At 37.4% G+C, this 20702-nt stretch overlaps 2 protein-coding genes across 2 annotated transcripts in view; both read right to left on the reverse strand.

Annotated features, from left to right (window-relative positions):
• The window catches only part of ank3b (ankyrin 3b), a 178108-nt gene extending 169973 nt beyond the window's left edge, over positions 1-8135 (reverse strand). Inside the window, exon 1 of the mRNA XM_063482630.1 lies at positions 8083-8135. Coding sequence (XP_063338700.1) covers positions 8083-8118 — 36 coding nt within the window. The 5' untranslated portion in view covers positions 8119-8135. The remainder of the gene's footprint in view (positions 1-8082) is intronic.
• Positions 8136-11356: 3221 nt separating this feature from the next.
• acsl5 (acyl-CoA synthetase long chain family member 5) lies at positions 11357-19898 on the reverse strand. Its single transcript, XM_063481923.1, has 20 exons — positions 19743-19898; positions 19532-19643; positions 18172-18236; positions 17972-18073; positions 17760-17859; positions 17312-17490; positions 17132-17164; positions 16989-17040; positions 16157-16230; positions 15939-16016; positions 15733-15867; positions 15480-15614; positions 14113-14208; positions 13773-13845; positions 13550-13638; positions 13052-13168; positions 12141-12284; positions 11961-12062; positions 11800-11871; positions 11357-11494 (listed from the first exon to the last, which is right to left on the reverse strand). The coding sequence occupies exons 1-20, from the start codon at positions 19896-19898 to the stop codon at positions 11357-11359; spliced, it is 2052 nt and encodes a 683-aa protein (XP_063337993.1).
• Positions 19899-20702: the final 804 nt, after the last annotated feature.

Below are 20702 nucleotides of genomic sequence, written 5' to 3' on the forward strand. Positions count from 1 at the left end.
TTTGTAATGCTGAATGCTACAGATTAAGACAATGGATGGGAATTGATAAGAATTTAGTGATTTCAATTCCAGTTTTGATATCTTTATCAGTTGATTCCTTATCAGTTCCCTTATCAGATTTCATTAGGTTGTCATTGGTTCTGCTTTGAGAGTCACCACCATCACAGCATATTAAAGGCATTACATTTGTGCAAATTCATTGCATGCTGTGTGGTCAAATGTTTCTGCACGTTGGAGGTATTTCCCCTCTAGTTGTGATCGTTGTTGGTGTGACCACTCAAAAAAAAAAAAAAAAAAACATATCTAATACACATATTACACTGAACACTTTTCTTAAAGTAATGCAGTATGTTACTTAATTACATCCAGAAGAAATCAATTTGTTACACTACTTTCATGTTTTTGTGCATAAAATGACCTGAAACGCACTGTCTCATAATTATGATTTAACAATACAAACCTAGAGGCTACACAAATTGTTATCTCTAATAAAAACACACATAAAATCTTTTTCTTATTGTCTACGTATAAACACAAAGCAAAGATGAAAACCAACGCACTGTCTGTGCAGATGCTTGCAAAGAGCCAAAGTTCTGTTAGAAGCAAAATGCAGTTTTTTCTGTCCTGGATGGAGTTGCACTTTACCATCGCACTCTTATAATTTTGTGAAATAAGTGAGTAATGTCCATATCCATGCTGTAGAAAATGAAACTTTCTGTTCTGCTATCGATTACAATAGATTTTTAATTTTAGGCTCCAGGAAGGCCAGTGATATAATGTACATTAATTTTACTGTATACCAGAACCATGTGACAGTTTTTGTAAAACAGTATGAAAATGCTGCTGTAAAAATTGTCATACATGATATTGATAGAACAAAAAAGTATTCTTGGAAAACTTGAATGATTGTGATTCATGAGTCATTTTCCAAACAGGGAAGGTTTTCATGATATCAAATTACCCATGCACTTACACGGGTAATCTAGAGACAAATCTTTTTTAATCCAATGATCTCTCACAGGATTCTGAATTAGAAAAATAACAGTGAGGACATCAATGTACTTTCTTTCCTTAGAGAAGGATTTGTGTACATCAAAAAAACAAATTAATGTGATGCATTTCAAAACTCATAAACTTCCCAGTGGGAAATTCTTAAAAACAACCAATTTCAACTTACAAGTTATTTGGCTGTTTTTGTTATTATTTATTTATTTATTTGTCAGGTGAAAATAGAAATTGTTACTAATAAAAAAAAAAACTACTAGCTTTTTATCTCTATATCACAACACCTAGGAACGTTCAGTTTACGATTCATGTGACACAAAACAAAAAAACAAGTAATTATAATTTTGTTTGCTGTCATCATTGCCTTCCTAATAGGAAGTATGGTGAGAACTTTTTTTTAAGAGATGAACTTAAATCAATTTTTCAATAAATCATTTTCATCTACTACAATACCCAAATGTCTCCTGTGAGTAGTTTTCAGCTCTGGTTGGACGCTTTTAGTGAATAGAGGAATTGATAATTTGCTTCCCGCACACAAATTAACTCACTTGTAGACTGAAGAATTGCTTCAGTTTACTGCATTCCCAAGCCAGAAGTCTCAGAATACAAACATAACAGTATATGAATAACACTCATCAGTACCGCCATGCCGCGTCTGACTGAAGTTGACAGAAGCCAGAAGTTACTGGCAAGCATGATGCTGACAGCATACCAGTTTTGAGCTGTTGACGCAGCCTTGCATGTCCATGACAGCAACATCTTTGATCTCATTGCTGGAAATGAGACTGTAGAGAGGCACCAACATGAGCTGCTCCAACTTGTACTTTTCACCCACACTGCCAAAGTTGGGCAGGACTTTGTGGATCAGGATCATACCCGTATCTATTTATTGCATTTAGTCATGCACATGTTACAGTGTTGGTACATAAATTATACTAATATATTTACATAGCTTTTTTTTTTTCTATTTACAGCACACTTTACATCACCAGAGGCCTCAGTCATTACTATTAATTCTCTTTTCAACAAACCAATCAGACGGCTGCTTTTCTGGAACACCTTTAGAAAAAAACACAAAGCTAAGCAGCAGCCGAAAAGGTCAGTGAACAATCAAATATTGTAACCTTCATGAGCGTCGCTATAGTGCCTGTTTCGTGTGCAAAAGCAGGTCAGAAGGAAGATTTGTTTAAGCATCTGTTTACATGCAGGAATGATTACATTTTAATCTGTCTCCTAGTGGATAAACAGCACAGGAGTATAATAGAACCCATAGCAAATTTGGGGATTTTTTAACATAATTTTATTTTGTCAGGTTGCTGTAAGAGAGAACTGCTGCAGCTTATCTGGTTTTGGTGTGCTGAGGGGAAAAAAGATTGGTAATAATAAAGGAAGAGCAAAAGTTTGACTTTTCTTCTTATATGAATATTTAATTTTTTTGACAATGATTTTTTACACCTTTTTGCTCTTAATTGGTATTTTTAGGAAAGAGACACAGGTAAGAATAGTGAATTTCAATAATTTTTGTTTCCTCTCCCCATGTTTTGTGTTTTTGGCAGGAACCACTTCAAAATATTGTGCATTTACTTTCATTTTACTCATACAACCCCTCAGTCCCTTCAAAGTTAGGGACAAATGCAGCTTGACAAACCCACCAGGAATTTATACACTGGCATCTTTCCTTCCATCTGTGATTCTGAATGACTACCATTCAGGTTTCACAGTCTCTGGTTTGTTTCTTTGTGGCCTGCTATGTATCTGGCTCAGCTCGTCACAGATTTGCACACAAACACACACATACATAAAAGCAAGCTCAGAATTCATATGTACGCACAAAGATTAGCCATTAGTCATTCACATTGAAGTGTAAATAAAACTTGCCTCTAAATCGACATAAATCCATCGATATGTTTGAAGCTTGTGTTTGAAGCAAGTATTTAAACATAACTGCAGTGTGGTAAAACAAACTACTAATAGATAAACACACACTTATTCAATGACTTGACATTACCTCACCACAACTGAGGTCATGTTTACTTGTTTCATTACAATACCCAGCTCTGAAAGCCAGAGAAAGTGATTCGGTAAGCTCACTCCCTCCCCTGCAGCAAGCTGAGTCAGCTTAAGTTTCTCATTATAATCAGAAATACAAAAGGACTCATGCAAAATAAATTAAACAAAAACGAAAATGTGTACAATGACTAAGTTAACCTTTACTGGTCTCATGACCTTTCATTGGTGCTATTAATCATTAATTACAAGACTGATTATGTGCATGTATGGGGTTTATTTAAAAGAAAAGACAGGAATAATTTTATAAAATTCAGAGTAACATTTTCAAATTTCCTGTTTTGTTTGACAACAATACAAAAGTAACTTAAATATAGCCTTTCATATACCGAGGTTGAGTCTGTTAATGTTTAGCAGTTTGCTCAGTGAAGAATTTGCGCTTTGCTGTTGATTAATTTCATATGAACGTGGGAACGTTATTGAAAGACTCATCAGTCCGTGGCATTCAGCTGTGGTCTTGGGATGAGGAAACACAAATTCTTCCACAATAACTGCCTATTCAGTCAACAGATTAGTCGATTTAGGAAAATTATTACAGAGGAATTTCGTATATCCTCTGAGATTTCTTAGTTTAGGGGTGTTTTTTACCATTTTTGGAGGCACCCAAAGGTGTGTTGGCCTGAGCCAAAGTAAAAAGTAACAAGCATCGTAATTAAATCATTTCTGTTATGACTTTGTATTATGGTTCTCAATATGCATCACTTAATGGATAGGAAGATGGATATGCAACTTGAATGTTGCATTGCATATGCATTAATACAGCGGTTTTCAACTCCAGGCCTCAAGTGCTGGTGTCTGCAGGTTTTAGACATCACCCGGGTCAACACACCTGAATCACATGATTACTTCATTACCAGGCCTCTGAAGAACTTTAAGAAACGTTGAGGAGGTAATTTAGCCATTTAAATCAGCTGTAATGGATCAAGGACACATTTAAAACCTGCAGGACACCGGAGCTCGAGGCCTGGAGTTGGACACCCCTGCATTAATACATCTAAAATAAAGTTTTACATGATTGTTACATGGTTGCTTTAAGCTTAAAATATACATTTACTAGCACTTGGATTCCTTAGTAAAAATATTAATATTGTCTCTTTATTAATGTAAAAAATAATTTGATGTTAATAAGCTTCTAATAGAGACTAATAATCCTTAATATTAGTAGAGTGGTAAAACATTAATGTGCTTTAATGTCTTACCACTTCACTAATTTTAAGCATTATCTTCTTCTAACTTAGGCTTTCAGAGGACTGCTGAAAATCCGGTCAACAAACTAAATGCCTTTATTAAACAAGGACTTACTCAGATTCACAAAAGAACAGTGATGATGATTTAAGGCTTATTGTTTAAATGAAAAGTCCAGGAACCTCAAACCTCCACAGCGGCATGTGGCTCTTTTGCACATCTTTGTGGCTTTGACAAAAAAGATATTAATTTTACAGGTTTATGTCTGAGGAAGTAATTGCTGTATGTAGCCAAAGAAACATTTTACACAAGTTCCTGTCACTTCACTTCACTGTTGCTCCAGTTTGTTGTCAATATTAACATTAAAATACCAAATAATTTTTATTACTTTAATTCCATCCATCCATTTTCTTGAGATTATTTGGGGCCGGATCACGAGAGCAGCAGCCTAAGCAGAGAAGCCAAGACCTACCTCTTCCTAGCCACCTCCTCTAGCTTCTTCAATCAGATTTTTTCCCCTCCACAAGCTGCAGGAAATTATAACCACTATTTTTCAAACAGAAATAACTCAAACACAGCAATCAGAAGATTAATCAAGTCTCATTGGTGTCATTGGACTAAAAAATCTAGCATTAGCTGATAAAGCCGATTGTGAGACAGATGACAGTAATATCACTACTGCCAGTCTTTTCATCTCATCAGACCGCCCAGTACACACACAGCTCTGCAGGCTGCAGCTGCAGGGTAATCACCACGTTGTCCATTTGCTATTGAGCAGGACATAGGTGTAGTCTCACATTGTTTATTCTGCCACAATAAACCTCCTGCCCCTTGGCAACAGGCAGTTATTACTAGCACCACTCAGAAAACTGAACAGCCTTCTATTTCCCATCACAATCTGTGGTCCAACATTAATGGACAGATAGGTGACACCGCAAACAGACAGATGCACAAAGAAATCAATGGAAAGACGAGAGCTGGTAGAGCTAAAAAAGGCTTTACTATTTCCAGTATTTCACAGGAATGTTGGCAAATATTTAAAAATGTACAAAGGACATGAGTAGAACTGAATAATATAATACATATATAAATAAAAGGCCATGTACATATTTTCAGTAGGAGTTAAGGTCAAATCCCAGTGAATTCCTTTAAAAAGCATTCATGAATATACCACTCCATAATACTATGATCATTTTAAAACATGTACGATTTTATTCATGTTTTAAGTTTCTAAAATCCTGTTTCTGAAAAGGTGTTTTAACCAAGGTTGATTTCTGTTTCTGTCAGCAGGTCAGATTTCATCAGTTTAGATACATTTATTTATTTATTTATTTATTTAAAATAATTGTTTAACTATTATTAGACGATATCCTTTTGTTATGCCATCACACAATGTTGACTGTTAGCCTGCATGCCACCAAAGACTGCTCAAACAAAACTGGTCAATAGCCTTCAGGTTACAAGACAACTAGAAGGGTAAGATAGAAAAAAAATCTGAACCAAAAATCATCATAGAGCAAGCATCAGGAGAGAGGCTGGTAGATTAGGGCAGTTGTGAAGGCAAAACGAGGTCGAACCCATTACTAGGAAGGTGCAACTAATGTAACTAGATTATTGAAGTCTTTTTATGTTGTTGTTCTTTAACAGTGTTCAAAATGTTATGAAAATCCAGTTTGAGGACATGCTTTACAACAGTGTCACTATTTAAATTTGCATATCTCACTTCCTTATAATGAAATATTCAAGTCTGATAAAAGTAACATCTTTCTAAGGAGCCAGCAACATTTTCTTCAAAAACAAAACAATGTAGTCCATTAAGTTTGTGTATGCCATCTGCCAAAATAGACCATAAGCATCAGTATAGTGTTGATACTTTAATAGTATGTAGCTCCTCAGTGGTCACCTTTCGAATGTGACACCTTTAGCCCTGAGATGGGAAAGACACCTAACACGTATATGAAGAAAGACTAAAAGAGTCTCAATCGAGCACACGCAAGTCAAAGTAAAGCTCAGACTCTTGCACTAACAGACATATTTATGATATTTGCAGATCAGTTGTGCCGGGTTAGTAACTATGTCAGTACTGATAAGAGGGACAAGTAGAAGCCTGTTAACTACTCTGTCCGATACAAAACACATTCCTCCACTGGGTCAGGGTTTGGAACCTCACACAGTCTGAGGCAGAACGTATTTGCAGACACTGTCACCTCAAGTGTGCACTTATGCAACTTCATCAGCAGCTATGTTGTCCTCTACGAACTGACAATGAACCTAATACAGAAAACAATGTTTGGAGTAATTCAGAGATTATGTCATAACATAGGTTGTCTAGCAGAGTAGTTTGATGTCTGCTGTTTACAAAACTCTCAGCACTGTCTGCGGCACACGTTGCAAAGCACAAATTACCTACACCTTAGAAAGACACTATGTTTGCTCTTTTCTTCAGCTTGTCATCTGTCTGTAATATGTGATGCACCAACAGTGAAATTCTGCAGCAGCATTGGGGTTTAGAATAACAATGTGGCCTTTTTACTGTCACGTGACCACTAACCTCTTGACTTGGCTTTAACTTGTCTGCCATTTTGCCCATTTTGTCAATCATGGTGACATTTTAGGGTCAAGTAGATAAGACTCCAGTAGCACTGGTGGTTGTTGACTGCCCCCCAAAAAGCAAGAAAACTGTTTATTTCCCAGTGGACTGGCAAGTGGTTGAAAGATGGGTCTAGCGACCTTGGCAACCACTGGTTGCAAAGAGTCTCCATTTCCAGTTTGTGTGGTACCTTTTCAAGTTTTGCCACTGCTCTACAGAACCCACCGGCAACCTTCAAGAATCATTTCACTATCCCAAAATACACATTATTCCACCCTAACAATATAGTTGTATCAAGCAACTCAAAATAATGTGTGTAAAACCCTTATTTTGAATAAATATCCAATGTTATTCAAATTAATTTTACACCTTAATTACACATTTTAATGTATATATTGAACTTGTGCAAAATTTACATTACATAACAGATAAATATTGGCTGCTGCCAGTGCCATAGGTCGATGTATCAGTGCATCTCTAGTAATTATAGATAAAGAATATGAGAATATTTTTACACCATAAAAGTCTGCATGAACCACTCAAATGTGCAATATCGGCGATACTCTACATAAAAATAAAATAATAAAAAACATATACATTTAATATAGTTTTAATTCAGTCCTTATCGTTTCTGGATGAAACACCAAGTGTATAAAGCCATGAAAAGGGTCACAGTATCTGTGCAAACTGTAGTTCACTGAGCTTCACAAGAAAATACTTTGCAAGTCACGTCATATTTTCGAAATAGGGACTAATTCACACTATCGTTTCAAGTAGTAACGGGTTTCCGTTCACCTTTTTTGCAATATTTGCAGCTCCTTTGCAAATCTAACATGAAATGTGAGAGGACAAAAGTGATGACTAAGCATGAGTAATAATTTCATGGAATCGTATCAGCACTGTCAACACAAGGAATGACCTGCATGTGTTACCGATACGGATTAACTCTTAAACCAGGAGTTTAAGCAACTATTTGGATATCAAAGGAATTCTTAGATACGTGATGCAACACCTCGCTTGATTTATGGCTGTTGTTGTTTTTCCACTTTCCTTTTGAGGAAAATAAAACTTTAAATCAACAGTGAAGAAGTTGTACTTTGTGAGTAAACAACACGTTCCTTGCATTTGCAAATACAGTCTAAACAGACGACAACAGGTCCAACAAGGTGCTAAATTCTCCTTCATTGTGCTGTGAAGTTGTTTTAAGCAGCGGGGCAACTTAAAAGTTCACTTACCTGATCTTCGTGATCACCTGTAACGGAAGAAGCCATATTGAAGGAGGTGTGTAGCGCAGCTGGTCCGGTTCACAGGTAAGTTTATTTACAACAAATTCACCCTGAGTCCAAATAGTCGCTTAAAAAGAGGTGACATTTGCTTACAGATTCACTTTCTCACTAAACGTGCACCCCCAAGGAGTCTCTAAAGCGGTCAGGGAGCAGGAAGGGGGCGGTGTAAGTTCTTCGGAAACGGTAAAAAGTCCAGGTGGAGCGGTATGCAGATGCAGCCTGCAGCTACGCTCAGACGACGCAGAAGGAGACCCGACACAAGGGGGCAGCATTACCACCATAATCAGTTGTAGCATCTTAGCTTGCTGTATTATGGTTGGTAAAAATATGGCGCAGGCGATAATATCAGTGAATACACTTTTGGAAAACTCGCATATATATATTTTTTTAGTACTAATATTCAGTATATGTATTCAGAGATGCCAGAAATTTGGAAATAAATGATTAAGTTAATGCGATTTTTTTCCCCCAGATTTCCTATTTGGCAAATTGAAATCAAATAATGGATGATACTTATCAAATGTATTTGTATAAAATATAGTAAAGCCCATTCAAAGCCCATTGGGTTGTTCATTCATTCATTCCATTTCATTTTATTTCATTTATGTAGGCACACATTGTTGTACATTATATTAATAAATTCTGGTGTTTTATGTTTAAAGTGTTCATTATTTTTCAATCAGCCAAATATTTTCTAGAATAAAGATCCATAAAGGAAATCACACAGCCACACACACAACATAAGGAGCTAAATTATAAATAACTAAAGTCAATTCACCTCCCTTTCTTATTGAAAAATAGAAATATGGAGCCAGTGATCAAGTTCTTTCATGGATTTGGGGGAAAAAAAAAATAGGTGAATATGATGGGCCATCTTCTAAATTAGTGACCATTTCAAAATTTGTGTGGCTATAATAGAATTTCTCAAATTAATGGTTTTAAAAGGACAAACAAGCAAACTGCTGAAACAATTACTAAATATACGACTACATAAAAATATAAAGTATATTATAAAAACCTTAAAAGAACCAGACTCTTTGTCTCAACATAATTCCTTATAGGGAAGTTTCTTGCACCAGGAAGAGGAATTAGTGCAGATAAGAGATCAGTATGATCCAAATTCTAATGCGATCATGTTTTTTCAGGAACTGAAACTTTATTTCAGTCAGAATAGATTTGCTGACATTTCTACCACCAAGGTTTGTAAAAGCACATCAGCACTCCTGACATACCAGTTTTATGTGAGAATTTCATAATGTGTTGAGACCCTGTTCATCAAAAAGTTCACATCATAAGCTAATGCATGGAACAAAGATTTAGACACAGAAATTTCCAAACATAGGATTAATAGTCAGTAGTGTGAATGCAAACATGCAACTGCTGCCAAGTTAAGTCATTAGAATAAAAACAGAAGTTTTTACATAGCTAAATGAACAGTTTCACCCTGATGGTTCTGCACAGTGTAACAGTTTGCTTAAAGAACAAAGAAAATCATTTTAGCTTTTTTGGACCTGCATACCTACATTAGCACTGCAAAGGCTGTTTTGAAAACAATGTGTCAATCACTAATGGAGACGTACAATAAACATGGGCCCTGCAGACACATGCTGCGCTTTGTTTTCATTCTTTTATATTCGCATGAGAAAGGATTAGTCTATTATTGCATTTCAGAATAAAATAAAAGCAAATGATTAAATTGACTTTGAAAAAAAATATATATATAATAATAATAATAATAATAATAATAATAATAATAATAATAATAAGCAAAGTCAATTTAATCATTCTTTATTTAAACATTGGTGCCCGTTACCTCAAACCTCTCAACTGATGTTTTTGTACAAAATTCATTTTTCAAGCCTCTTATTCACTCTGTGTAATTTCTTGATTCCTGCAGGTAAAGACTTCCTCACAACATGACCTTTTCATATGGAGCAGACCAATACAGGCATCTTGGATCACAATTAGGTCAGTGTTTAACATTTGATCACATTAGAAATGCGATATTTCTGCTTTCAGGTTGAAACCTACAACCTGAAAACACCTGCTTGGTGGTAGATAGAGAGGGGTACATCCTCGCCCTTTGTTCTCAAGAGCGAAGAAACAGTCTGAAGTGAAAAAGTGAAGGAAGACAAAGAAGAGGGAGATGGAGGTGAAAGAAAGGTAACAAAAAAAAAAAAAAAAAAAAAAAAAAAAAGGTGAGTATGAAAGAGAGGTACAGAATAGAAGGGCGTAGAAGAGGGGTAAAAAAAAAAAAAAAAAAAAAAAAAAAAAAAAAGGTGAGTATGAAAGAGAGGTACAGAATAGAAGGGCGTAGAAGAGGGGTAAAAAAAAAAAAAAAAAAAAAAAAAAAAAAAAAAAAAAAACACGAGAGAACAGAAGGTAGGAGGGAGTCGATGAGGAAGAGAATTGTATGCAAGAAAGGGAGAGAGTTAAGAGTGGAGAGGATGATAGTTTGGGTAGGAGAGTGTGGAAAGTATTACTGGAGCAGGAAAATATATACTGGTTTTTAATACCGAACATCTTAAAATGAGTAAAGGGTTCCAAGAGCCTTTTTATTTCCTGTTCTCCCGCTTTCTGTGCTAAGCTTATCTGACAAGCACGTTTACAAGTCAGTCAAAATATGCATAAATTCAGATTTTATCTTGGCATACATCCACAAAGGGGTTCAATAAAAATTAATTGAAATGCAAAAGCACAGCTTCAACTCCTACACGAAATTAGATATAAATTAGCTGTGAACTTAAAGTGTCAGTGTTCTGCCTACCTTACCTTTTAAAGCTGAAATCAGTGTTTCTTAGTGCTGAACACTTGAAAGCTGTGATGTATAGACTGGAAATGATTCACTTGATTGCCCTTTAATACAGCTGTTGTAGCACCAAACGTGTTTGTTCCTGCTATGTTTGAAAGCAACACATGAGGGTGGTGTTGAGCCACAGCAGAAATGTTCATATCAAGTTTGATTACAGATGAAGTCCTGGAGACAACATACAAACAGCCTCAGAGTCAGGCAGCGGCAGCATGAATTTGTATACACTGCTTGTTCTGCTTTTGTTTTCAGTTCACTTTCCTGTGTGTGTGTGTGTGTGTGTGTGTGTGTGCGCGCGCGCGCGTGCCCTCTCTGAGAGCATTAAAATCAATGTTTAAGTCACCATTCTATAAAGTTTGACAGATGATGGAAAATAACTACTTGTCTTTTTTTGTCTTAAGTTGTTTATTCAGGTTACTGGATTTTAGCATAAAGTTGGTCAATCTGTGACTGGAAGAGGTTTTTGAGCTCAGCCCGCTTGGCTTTAAGGGTGGGGGTTAACAGGCCGTTCTCAATGGTGAATTGCTCAGGATGGAGGTGCACATCTTTAACCTGCATGAGTAAGTAAAATGGAAAATGTTAGCCATGATAGAAAGCAAATTAATGTTACATTTCTGAAGTTATGGCACATATTGTAAACCAAAGATTAACAGGCTAATAATAATTTAAACTGACATTTTGGGGCACATGAGAAGAATGAGCTGATTTTGCACATTTTAACCATTAGAGGGTGATAAAAGCCAGGTTACTGAGAAGTGCAGAAAACCTCCAAAAAGGTGTTGATAATGTGGATAACAGCCAACTTCCAGAGACATTACTCAGCTGTTTCATTTTTGTAATAAAGGATGAGTCATCACCTGCTCAAAAGACTTGAGTCCTGCTTCTTTTCCTAGTTTGGTCATGTCTGAAATAATGGCTTTCTTAACTTCCTGCAGACGAAGACAAAAACAAATTTTCAGCAAGTCATTTCAAGTTTATACGATTGTGTTACAAAACTTGCAAGAGACAAAAACATTACAGGGATCTTGCAGAGTTCTTCAATGGAACCATGGAAGCCAAGATTTTTAGCAAAACCTGGCAGGACTTCAGGATCAGGGACCACAACGGCAACCAGGCAAGACTAGAGACAAAGAAGGCAGTGTAGTCTAGGCGAATTTTATCCACTGTGTATACATAGCAAAGGTGCCCAAAGATTTACCTGTAGACTGTCTCCATGCACAAACACTTGTGCCACTGGTGCACTGCGTACATACACATTCTCAATCTTCTCTGGTGCGATGTACTCTCCTTGAGCCAGCTTGAAGATGTTCTTCTTCCGGTCAATAATCTTGAGAACTCCACTCTGCCACAAACAAAAAACAGGCCAGATCAGAGAATGGGAGAGTGAATTGAACTGTTGTGTGTCCCTACGTCTCATTAAAATAATGGTCCACATCTGGGAAAGCATTGTTCCTGAGCGTCAAGTAAACATTTTTAAATGGAAGTTATGTTGGTTTCTTGGTAAGAGTTCCTTGAAAACCAATACCAATCCAAAAGTTACAGCCTGCAGGAAAAACAAAAACCCCATTCTGTTCACCAGTACTTCTAAAGTGAAGGAGCTTGCACGTTATTAGATTTAATTTTAGCCCCCCCCTCCCAAAAAAACCAACTTTTTTTTCCCCCTCCCCATATTAAAACAGATGCAACTTCCCCCCTAAATCCCCAGTACTTTCAAAAGCCAGCCATCTCTTGCTGAAGATTTACATTTAGTTGACAGATAAATGAGTTGCTGGATGTCTTCACTAAACTTAACATGCAAGAGAACAAGCACCTGAAGGTCAGTCTGATCCTTTTAAATGGCAGAACCTCAAGAAATCCCCTACATTCTTGTCAGGCAGTGTAACCATCATGTCTTCCAGGGCAAGCAGCGAAAAGAAAAACAAAAAAACAAAAACAAAAAAAACAATCCTAATTTAGTAGCTCACTTATAAGAGCCTTTGAGCTCTTAAACTCTGATTCCACCTCATTATTTTCTACTAAACTTTACTTTGTGTTCTATATGATGGGTACATGGAAGGAAAGCATGTGGTCGTACTTTAGGTCAGACTTAAAAATGGCTTGACTATTTACCGGAAGCCATTTCCCAACGTCTCCAGTATGGAGCCAACCCTCATCATCGAAGGCCTCTGCATTCCTCTCTGGATCTTTTAAGTACCCCTTGAACACATTGTTGCCCTTGATACAGACCTGGAAAGAAAAGGTAATGAAATTACAGGATGAGTAGGACATTTTTTTTATTCATTTATTTTTTAATTTAACCCATCCATGCAGTTTTCCACTTTTCCCTTTTAAAAAAACAAAACAAACCAGTTCAAAGTAAACCATTGCCTACCCACCTGTTTTAATTCATGGAGAAAACAGATGCAGAACTATATGGTTAACTATAGGCTACAACTTAGTCTATTTACTTTTGAGACAAGTGATGATGTTTAAAAACTTACTCTTATTTACTCTTTAAGAACATGCTTAGATAAATTACTGAACTTACCTCAGTACTTCAGATTAAACTGCTCTTGCTGCAGGTTTAAATATCCCAAACCCTCACTGTCTGAACTGCAACAAACCTACCTCTCCTTCACCATTTGAAGCAAAGTAGTTCATATCTTCAACATCCACCAACTTCACAAAATTGCAAGGCAACGGCACCCCAACATGTCCTGTAGGAGGAGGAACAAAAAACAAAACACGAAACCAAATGCTTAAGATGAAAATAACATTTAAACAAAATGTCAGTGGGAAGTTATAAGAGCCACAAATGATGATAAAGTCAGCATGCTTCTGTGCCATGTACCTGCAGTGGCATCACATGGCATGGTGAACGTGCAGCTGGCTGTGCACTCCGTCTGACCATACCCCTCAAAGATCTAAGGTGACCAATAAAACAAGTGAACATTGTAATCATGTGATCTTAAATCTGTAAGATACCATTGTGGAGCCTCCTGTTCTTGGACCTAATTCACTTTTAATGATGTTATTTTAAAAAGATGTTTTCCTGTAAACATGCACATGTACCAAAGCCTTTGAAAGTCGAGTAAACACCATCTAATAGTAGATTTCAATATCAAGAGACTATCTGAGTCATAGAAATCTGAATACAAACTACACACACAGAGGATTAAAGTGTTTATTACCTGGCAACCCAGAGCAGCTCTGAGAAACTTGAGAACAGAGGGAGATATGGGTGCTGCTCCAGTCACCATGACCCTCACACGCCCCCCTAGAGACTCCTAAAAGAAAGGTTGAGCACATATACTTTTAGTGAATGCATTTCTGCAGCTTTTGAATATTTGAGGGGGCTCCCCGTGAATGCAAAATGCCAAAACATCACCATTTCCTCATGAACCATCTACCCTTTTTGCACAGTCAATTACCTGTTGACAGTTCAACATGCAGTCAGTGACTTTATTAGTTACACCTTGCTAGTACTGGGTTGGATCCCCTTCTGCTTAATTCTTTATGCCATACAGTCTAGTCAAGACTTTGGTCAATATTGTCATGATAGTGTCACAAGCTTGCTGCAGATTTGTCAGTTGCACATCCATGATATCCTGTTCCACATCCCAAAGGTGGATGGATTGGGATCTAGTGACTGGAGGATATTTGACATCAGTGAATTCACCGTCATGTTCAGTTTGAGATGATTTGAGCTTTATGACATTGTGTGTTATTCTGCTGGAAGATGTGTACACTGTGGGATGCACAAGAACTAGGCTGTGATGTTTAAACAATGTAATAAAGGACCCAAAGCGTGCAAAGAAAATATCCACTATTTAATGACAGCACCTGAACTGTTGATACAATGCAATATGGATCCATGCTTTCATGTTATTTCTGTTCAATTCTGACCCTGGCATTGCAACATAAACCAGTACTCATTAGACCAGGTAACATTTTTCCAGTCCAATTTTGGTCATTTCTGTGTAAATTGTAGCCTCAGATACCTTTTCTTAGTGACGGGACTGTCGCTTGCTACTGTAGCCCATCTGCTTCAAGGTTAAACATGCTGTGTGTTCAGAGATGGTCTGTGCAGCTTGGTTGCATTGAGTGGTTATTTGACTTACCATTTCCTTCCTATCAGCTCACAGCTGACATCAACAAGGCATTTTCACCCAGAGAACAGCTGCTCGCAGGATTTAGAATGATCCTTTTTTGGACCATTTACATCCCAAAGATGGCAGTGTGGGGGAGGGGAAAAAAAAATCCCAGCATGTCTGCAGTTTCTGAAATACTAAGGGCAGTCTTGTCTGGCAGAATTATGCCACGTTCATAGTATTATTAAAAACACCTTCCTTCCCCTTAAAAATCATCAGTTTTAACTTCAGCAAGCCTTATTGAACTGCTGCCATGTGACTGGCTCATCAGATGTTTGCCTTAAGCAGCTGAACAGCTGTACTTAATTAAGTGGCCATGAGTGCACACAAGTAATTTACTCTGCTGCTTGTGGTTTTATTAGGTGTGTGTCCCCTGAGAACTACAGCTATTCAAACAGAAGCAGTACCTGGACTTTGTTGAAGATGAGCTTGTCCCATACGCTGTTCTTCCTGATGATGCCATCCTTCACCTCTGCATATTTCCTCTCCACTGCAAAGTTCAATAGCCATTTCTTGAAAGGTGTAGTGGCTCCGCTCTGAACCTAAAAGTCAAAAAGAAAATTTGTGCACTTGATATCAATGAAACTGTAGTTGTGTTAATTCTTTGTAGTATATTTAAAAGGAATGTGAGCTGTTTAGCTTAAACACACATACACCCACCTTGTCATAGATACGGTTGAGAAGTCGAGGCACAACTGGAAAGAGGGTGGGCTGCAGTGTTTTCATGTCATCTGGTAGCAGTTTGATGTCACCCTGGAAGAATCCCACCTTAGCTCCAGCACCAAAGATCACCGTCTGCAAGATACAAAACAAAGTTAGCACACCTAAAGAGAACTTTTTGAATGATGATCAAGTCTGGACCTTACCTGCACGACTCTCTCAAACATGTGTGCCAATGGCAGGAATGAAATGGTGACATCCTGGGTGTTTGGAATCATCGATACCTGCATTTACACAGAAGCTCTGTCAGCACTAATATTCGCTCATTTGCATGAGTTTTTTCACCCCAACATTTAGAATGGGAAAGAAAAACAAACAAAAAACAAAAACCCAAAAGACCAAACAAACTCCACTTTTCATGTACCTCAGTGGTTTTGAGTACACCTGCAGCATCGGCGACCACGTTCTCATGGGTCAGCATTGCTCCCTTGGGATTTCCTGACAAATGAGTACAATTATTTACCCTTTAAAGCCTAAACATCAAACGCAGTGCTGTCCACTTCTCCCAAAATGTTTTCAGACAGTTTCCAACTGATTTGAATAATAGGCCAGGAAGAACATGATGTTTTCCTTACATGCTTTCATTATGATACCAAGACACGTTTCCTAAAGACTGTTTGGCAACATTTCTAGGGATTTGATTCATTTTAATGAACAATTCAGTAGGTGCAGGTCCCCCATAAAACAAACAAAAAAAACCTCCCAGCAAATACAATTTGTGAAAAATATACAGGCTGGCTGCAGGCTAAGGAGATATGGACATTGAGAAAACATTTGATGTTGCTATAGGATCAGTCACGATAATAAACGCCTAATTTCTTCCTGGTAGAGACATAATATTCATTTAAAAAAAAAAAAAAAAAAAAAAAAAAAAGGGTTACAAGGTTCCATCAAATAGCTGTCAACACATTTTGCTTCAAACCACAAATGTTAACTTCGTGTTTGTACTCATGGGGAAGTCCAGTGAGTCACCAAATTTGGTGCAAAATAATTTTATAGCAACCCTTCCAAAGGGTTCCCACCCTCACTGAGACCAAGTTTGCCATCCTTTCCATATTGTGGTTAATTATCACCTTCATCATTGCCACTTTGCCTTGTTATATTAAATTTGGATTTAACTTTCATCAAGTTTAAGTTTCCTAAATGAATTAATGCCTGCAGGAAATGACTTTGATATTCTTAAGTAAAACCATTACCTGTTGTGCCGCTGGTGAAACAAACAATGCTGAGGTCCTCTGGCTTCGGTGGCTGTTGGAACATGAAATCAGTTCATCAGAACAGTGTGCAACGTTTTTAAGACTCAAATGAATTTCATTACATGGCTGTATCAGAAACTTACAACTGGCTTTTGAGGATTACTTTTCCCCAGTGCCTGGAGAATAAAAACAAAGCATGTTTTCAATAATGCTGAATGTCTTCTAGCAGTTTTAGTACAGATCTTAAATGTTCGTTCCCAAGCGAGGACAAAACAAAAGCAATGACTCATCTGTAACCACTATTTGTGCTCAGCATGCATTACCTCCATTTCTTCCAAGGATACAATGTTCACACCACACTTTGCTCCTCGTTCGACCAACTCGGAGTTGAAAGAATCCATAATGATGATGGTTTTGAGGACTGGAGTCTGGCCTTTCTCCCGATTCTGCAGGAGTGTTTCTGCTTTCTTTTGATTGTCACAAAGCACTGTGGAAAGCTCAGCTGAAACAGAGGAAAACATCAGCTGGACTCCCATTAAATTAGAAGGCTATTGTTCAAATTGAAACAATCAAATGCCTCAATCTAATGTCACTTATAATAAATTTTCCAGAGCTAAATCAGAAAATCAAAAGCAAAATATGTTTGAAGGAGCACATTGCATTAATCTCTTTTCTTTTCCAAAGTCACAGATCCCTGAAGGGATCAGGGAGATACCGGACTTCCACCCAGCTCTAATTAGCAGAATTGGATTCAAAGAGAAACTCAATTACCTCGGTCGATAATAAACACAAGAGCCTCAGGACCCAGCGTGTCGTACAGGGGAACAACTACCATTGAATAGGTGTAACACGCCAGTTCACCAATAATCCACTGCAAGTGACCAATGAAACAGTAAGACATTTGCAGCATGCTGATCACATTGAAAAGACAAATAAATAAATAAATAAATAAATAAATAAATAAAAATCTAAACTTCACTGACCTCAGGTCTGTTCTGGGCAAAGATACCAACAAAGGTGTTGGAGTTTGGCTTCAAACCCCTATGAATAAGCCCAGATCCCAGGTGCTCTGCTCTGTCAGACACCTTTTGGAGAGGGGGGTGGGAGGGGCTGAGTATGAACTGAAATTCACAACCGGTGTTAATGTTTTCCCCCAGATGCTGAGAGATGCTGATCCTTTTACCTGTCGGTACTTCAGCCACTGGTATGGTCTTCCTGGTTTTCTGTAGCCCAAACATGGTCCATTACCTGGAACAACAAGAGATTTAACGTGAGCTTCACAACACTGTCAAGGTGCTTAAAGGAATGCAATCAATATCTATGTAGTACAAAAGAGTTAACTAGTTTATGCATATACTCAAGTTTTCCCATTTTCGCTTGTTTGCTTTAGGACCATTTCTCAGCTGGGAGAAGCAGCATCTAGTTTCTGAGTTTCCCCTTTAGAAGCATTTTTCCTGCTTGGAAAAACTGTCTTGTTAAACAGAGCATAAATGCTTTATGCTACACATTTTATGCCATCTTCAGCACGAGTTATCCCACTTATGAGCCTGACTAGTAATTTGGTTTATTGTGATTTCCTCTTTAGCAAGGCCTCGCTCTACGTCACTCTTGCGCAATTAAGACGCCTGTCAGCGTTGTTGAGAAGAGGGCGTGGCCAAAAGCATAGGACTGCCGACACAGTAGTCAGCCCCTTTTATTCCAGTGAACTTGACATGAACGCTTAAATTTACATGCACCTTTTATATACCTTTTTGTTTTTAGGTACCAATTTTTGACTTTTTTAAATTATTTTATTTTATTTTTTTATTTATTTATTTATTTATATATAGTTGTACACATTATTTTAAACAGTTATGGCTATTAATGTTTATAAAGGGCATCTGTGTTTGAAATTAACATGTTTGGATTTATACAGTTGAAGTATGAACAGCAAAGCCTATACAACTGTTTGTTGCATTTATTCCTTACAAGTGGCACATTTTCACCATCCACACATATCACTCTGAGTACATCACACATACTCTGCATATTCATTACTACCAGAAGAGTGTTTAGCTTAAACCTGCAGCATACATATGGAAGTTAAGTCAGATCGAGGTTGGATCACGTTATTTTTTTTATTTTTTATTTTTTAAGAACTTTGAGTTCTTTTTGGATTTGGACTAAGACCACACTCACAAAAGGGTCACACCCAAGTGGAATTACTGTTTCTATCTGAAGAAATTGTACGGAGGAGTTAAATTCAGAATAAACTAACCACCAAGTATAAGGGACAGGTAGATGCCAACTTTAAGACTGAAGAACTTTCTTAGGTCTTCGGTTAATTAAATCATTTTGTATGTTATCAGGTTTTAATCCATATCCAAAATAAGATAACCAGAACCGTGGATAACATGAACTGATAACATTGTAACCTTTGCCATTTCTACCACCCAGCTTTATCAAGGCAGACTGAAAACATGCTCACTAAACCTCAAAAGAAAGCTAGGCAACATTAGGATTTGTTTTGTAAAAGATGCATATAACAAATTCAGTGATATTACCTGAAACCTTCAGACCCCTCTGAAAAACCTCATAGAGTGTCTTTGCATCTTTGTAGTAATATGATATCAGGTTGTTGTTATCCTCCAACAAAGCAGACTTTCTTGCACCATCCTAAGGATTTCAAACAGAGACACTGTGACATTCTGTAGCAGATTATGCACCAATTTAACAGTCATATTTGACAACATCTGACAGTTTGCTGACTTTTACCTTGATACCCATAGTTTGGCAGTTGAGATCAGTGGGGGACCGGATGGGACTTGGTCGAGTGTTCAGGTAAAATAGGGTGGCAGCGGCCAAAGCAAACAAGGAGACAATTATAGGGGTTGGGAGTGGGGAGAACAGGAAGTGGAAGATGAAGTCCATGGTGGAGTCTGCAGGGATACAGAACAATGTTGTGGATTTATAATGATTTAGACCTCCAGGTCTTTACTATTTGATCAAATGTAAGTCAAGTTTCTTTAAAAGCTAAACTATACTGTACATCATTGTGATGCATCTGGGCTCCTTCACACTGCTCTCGATATTTTGCCCATAAATCAAGTTCAAAGTCAACATGAATTGTGCAAGTTATCCTAGTCACTCAAGTTAGAGTCCAACCCAAAAAAGGTCAAGAGAGAATTACAGCCCGTACAGTGTAAAGACAGTAAGCGCTGCAGAATATTTACAAACACCTAAAATGAGAAGAACATAAATCCATGCTTTCATGGCCATTTTACTTTAAGCATAGGAAGGTTTCTTGACCGTTGTGACAAACTGCTGAACTGCACTTAGGTAAAGATGTTAATTTAGACAACTGAACAGTCAAGCAGGTGCATTTAAAAATATTTTACCTTTTGTGCAACAAATCTATTGACACATTTATAATGAGATTTTTAAGAACAGGTCCTAAAATTAATGATGGTTTAGAAATTAACCAACACAATTAGAAATAGCGACAGGTTCTCCTACCTGCTGCTGGTCCTTAGAGGTGCGTGGTGTGTGCTAACAGCAGATCTTCTTCCTCTGCTCTGAAGGGCAACACAGAGAATACGAACCCATAAAAATGAATGAGCATGAGACTTCAAAACCTTTGAACCTTGACCACCATCACCTCTGCTGATAAAAATAAAGAACATGATCACAGAGATCAAACCCTGTCTTTTATTAAAGTGTACCTTGTGCAATTTA

The sequence above is a fragment of the Pelmatolapia mariae genome, linkage group LG8, assembly GCF_036321145.2.
Source record: "Pelmatolapia mariae isolate MD_Pm_ZW linkage group LG8, Pm_UMD_F_2, whole genome shotgun sequence".
NCBI lineage: Eukaryota > Metazoa > Chordata > Actinopteri > Cichliformes > Cichlidae > Pelmatolapia > Pelmatolapia mariae.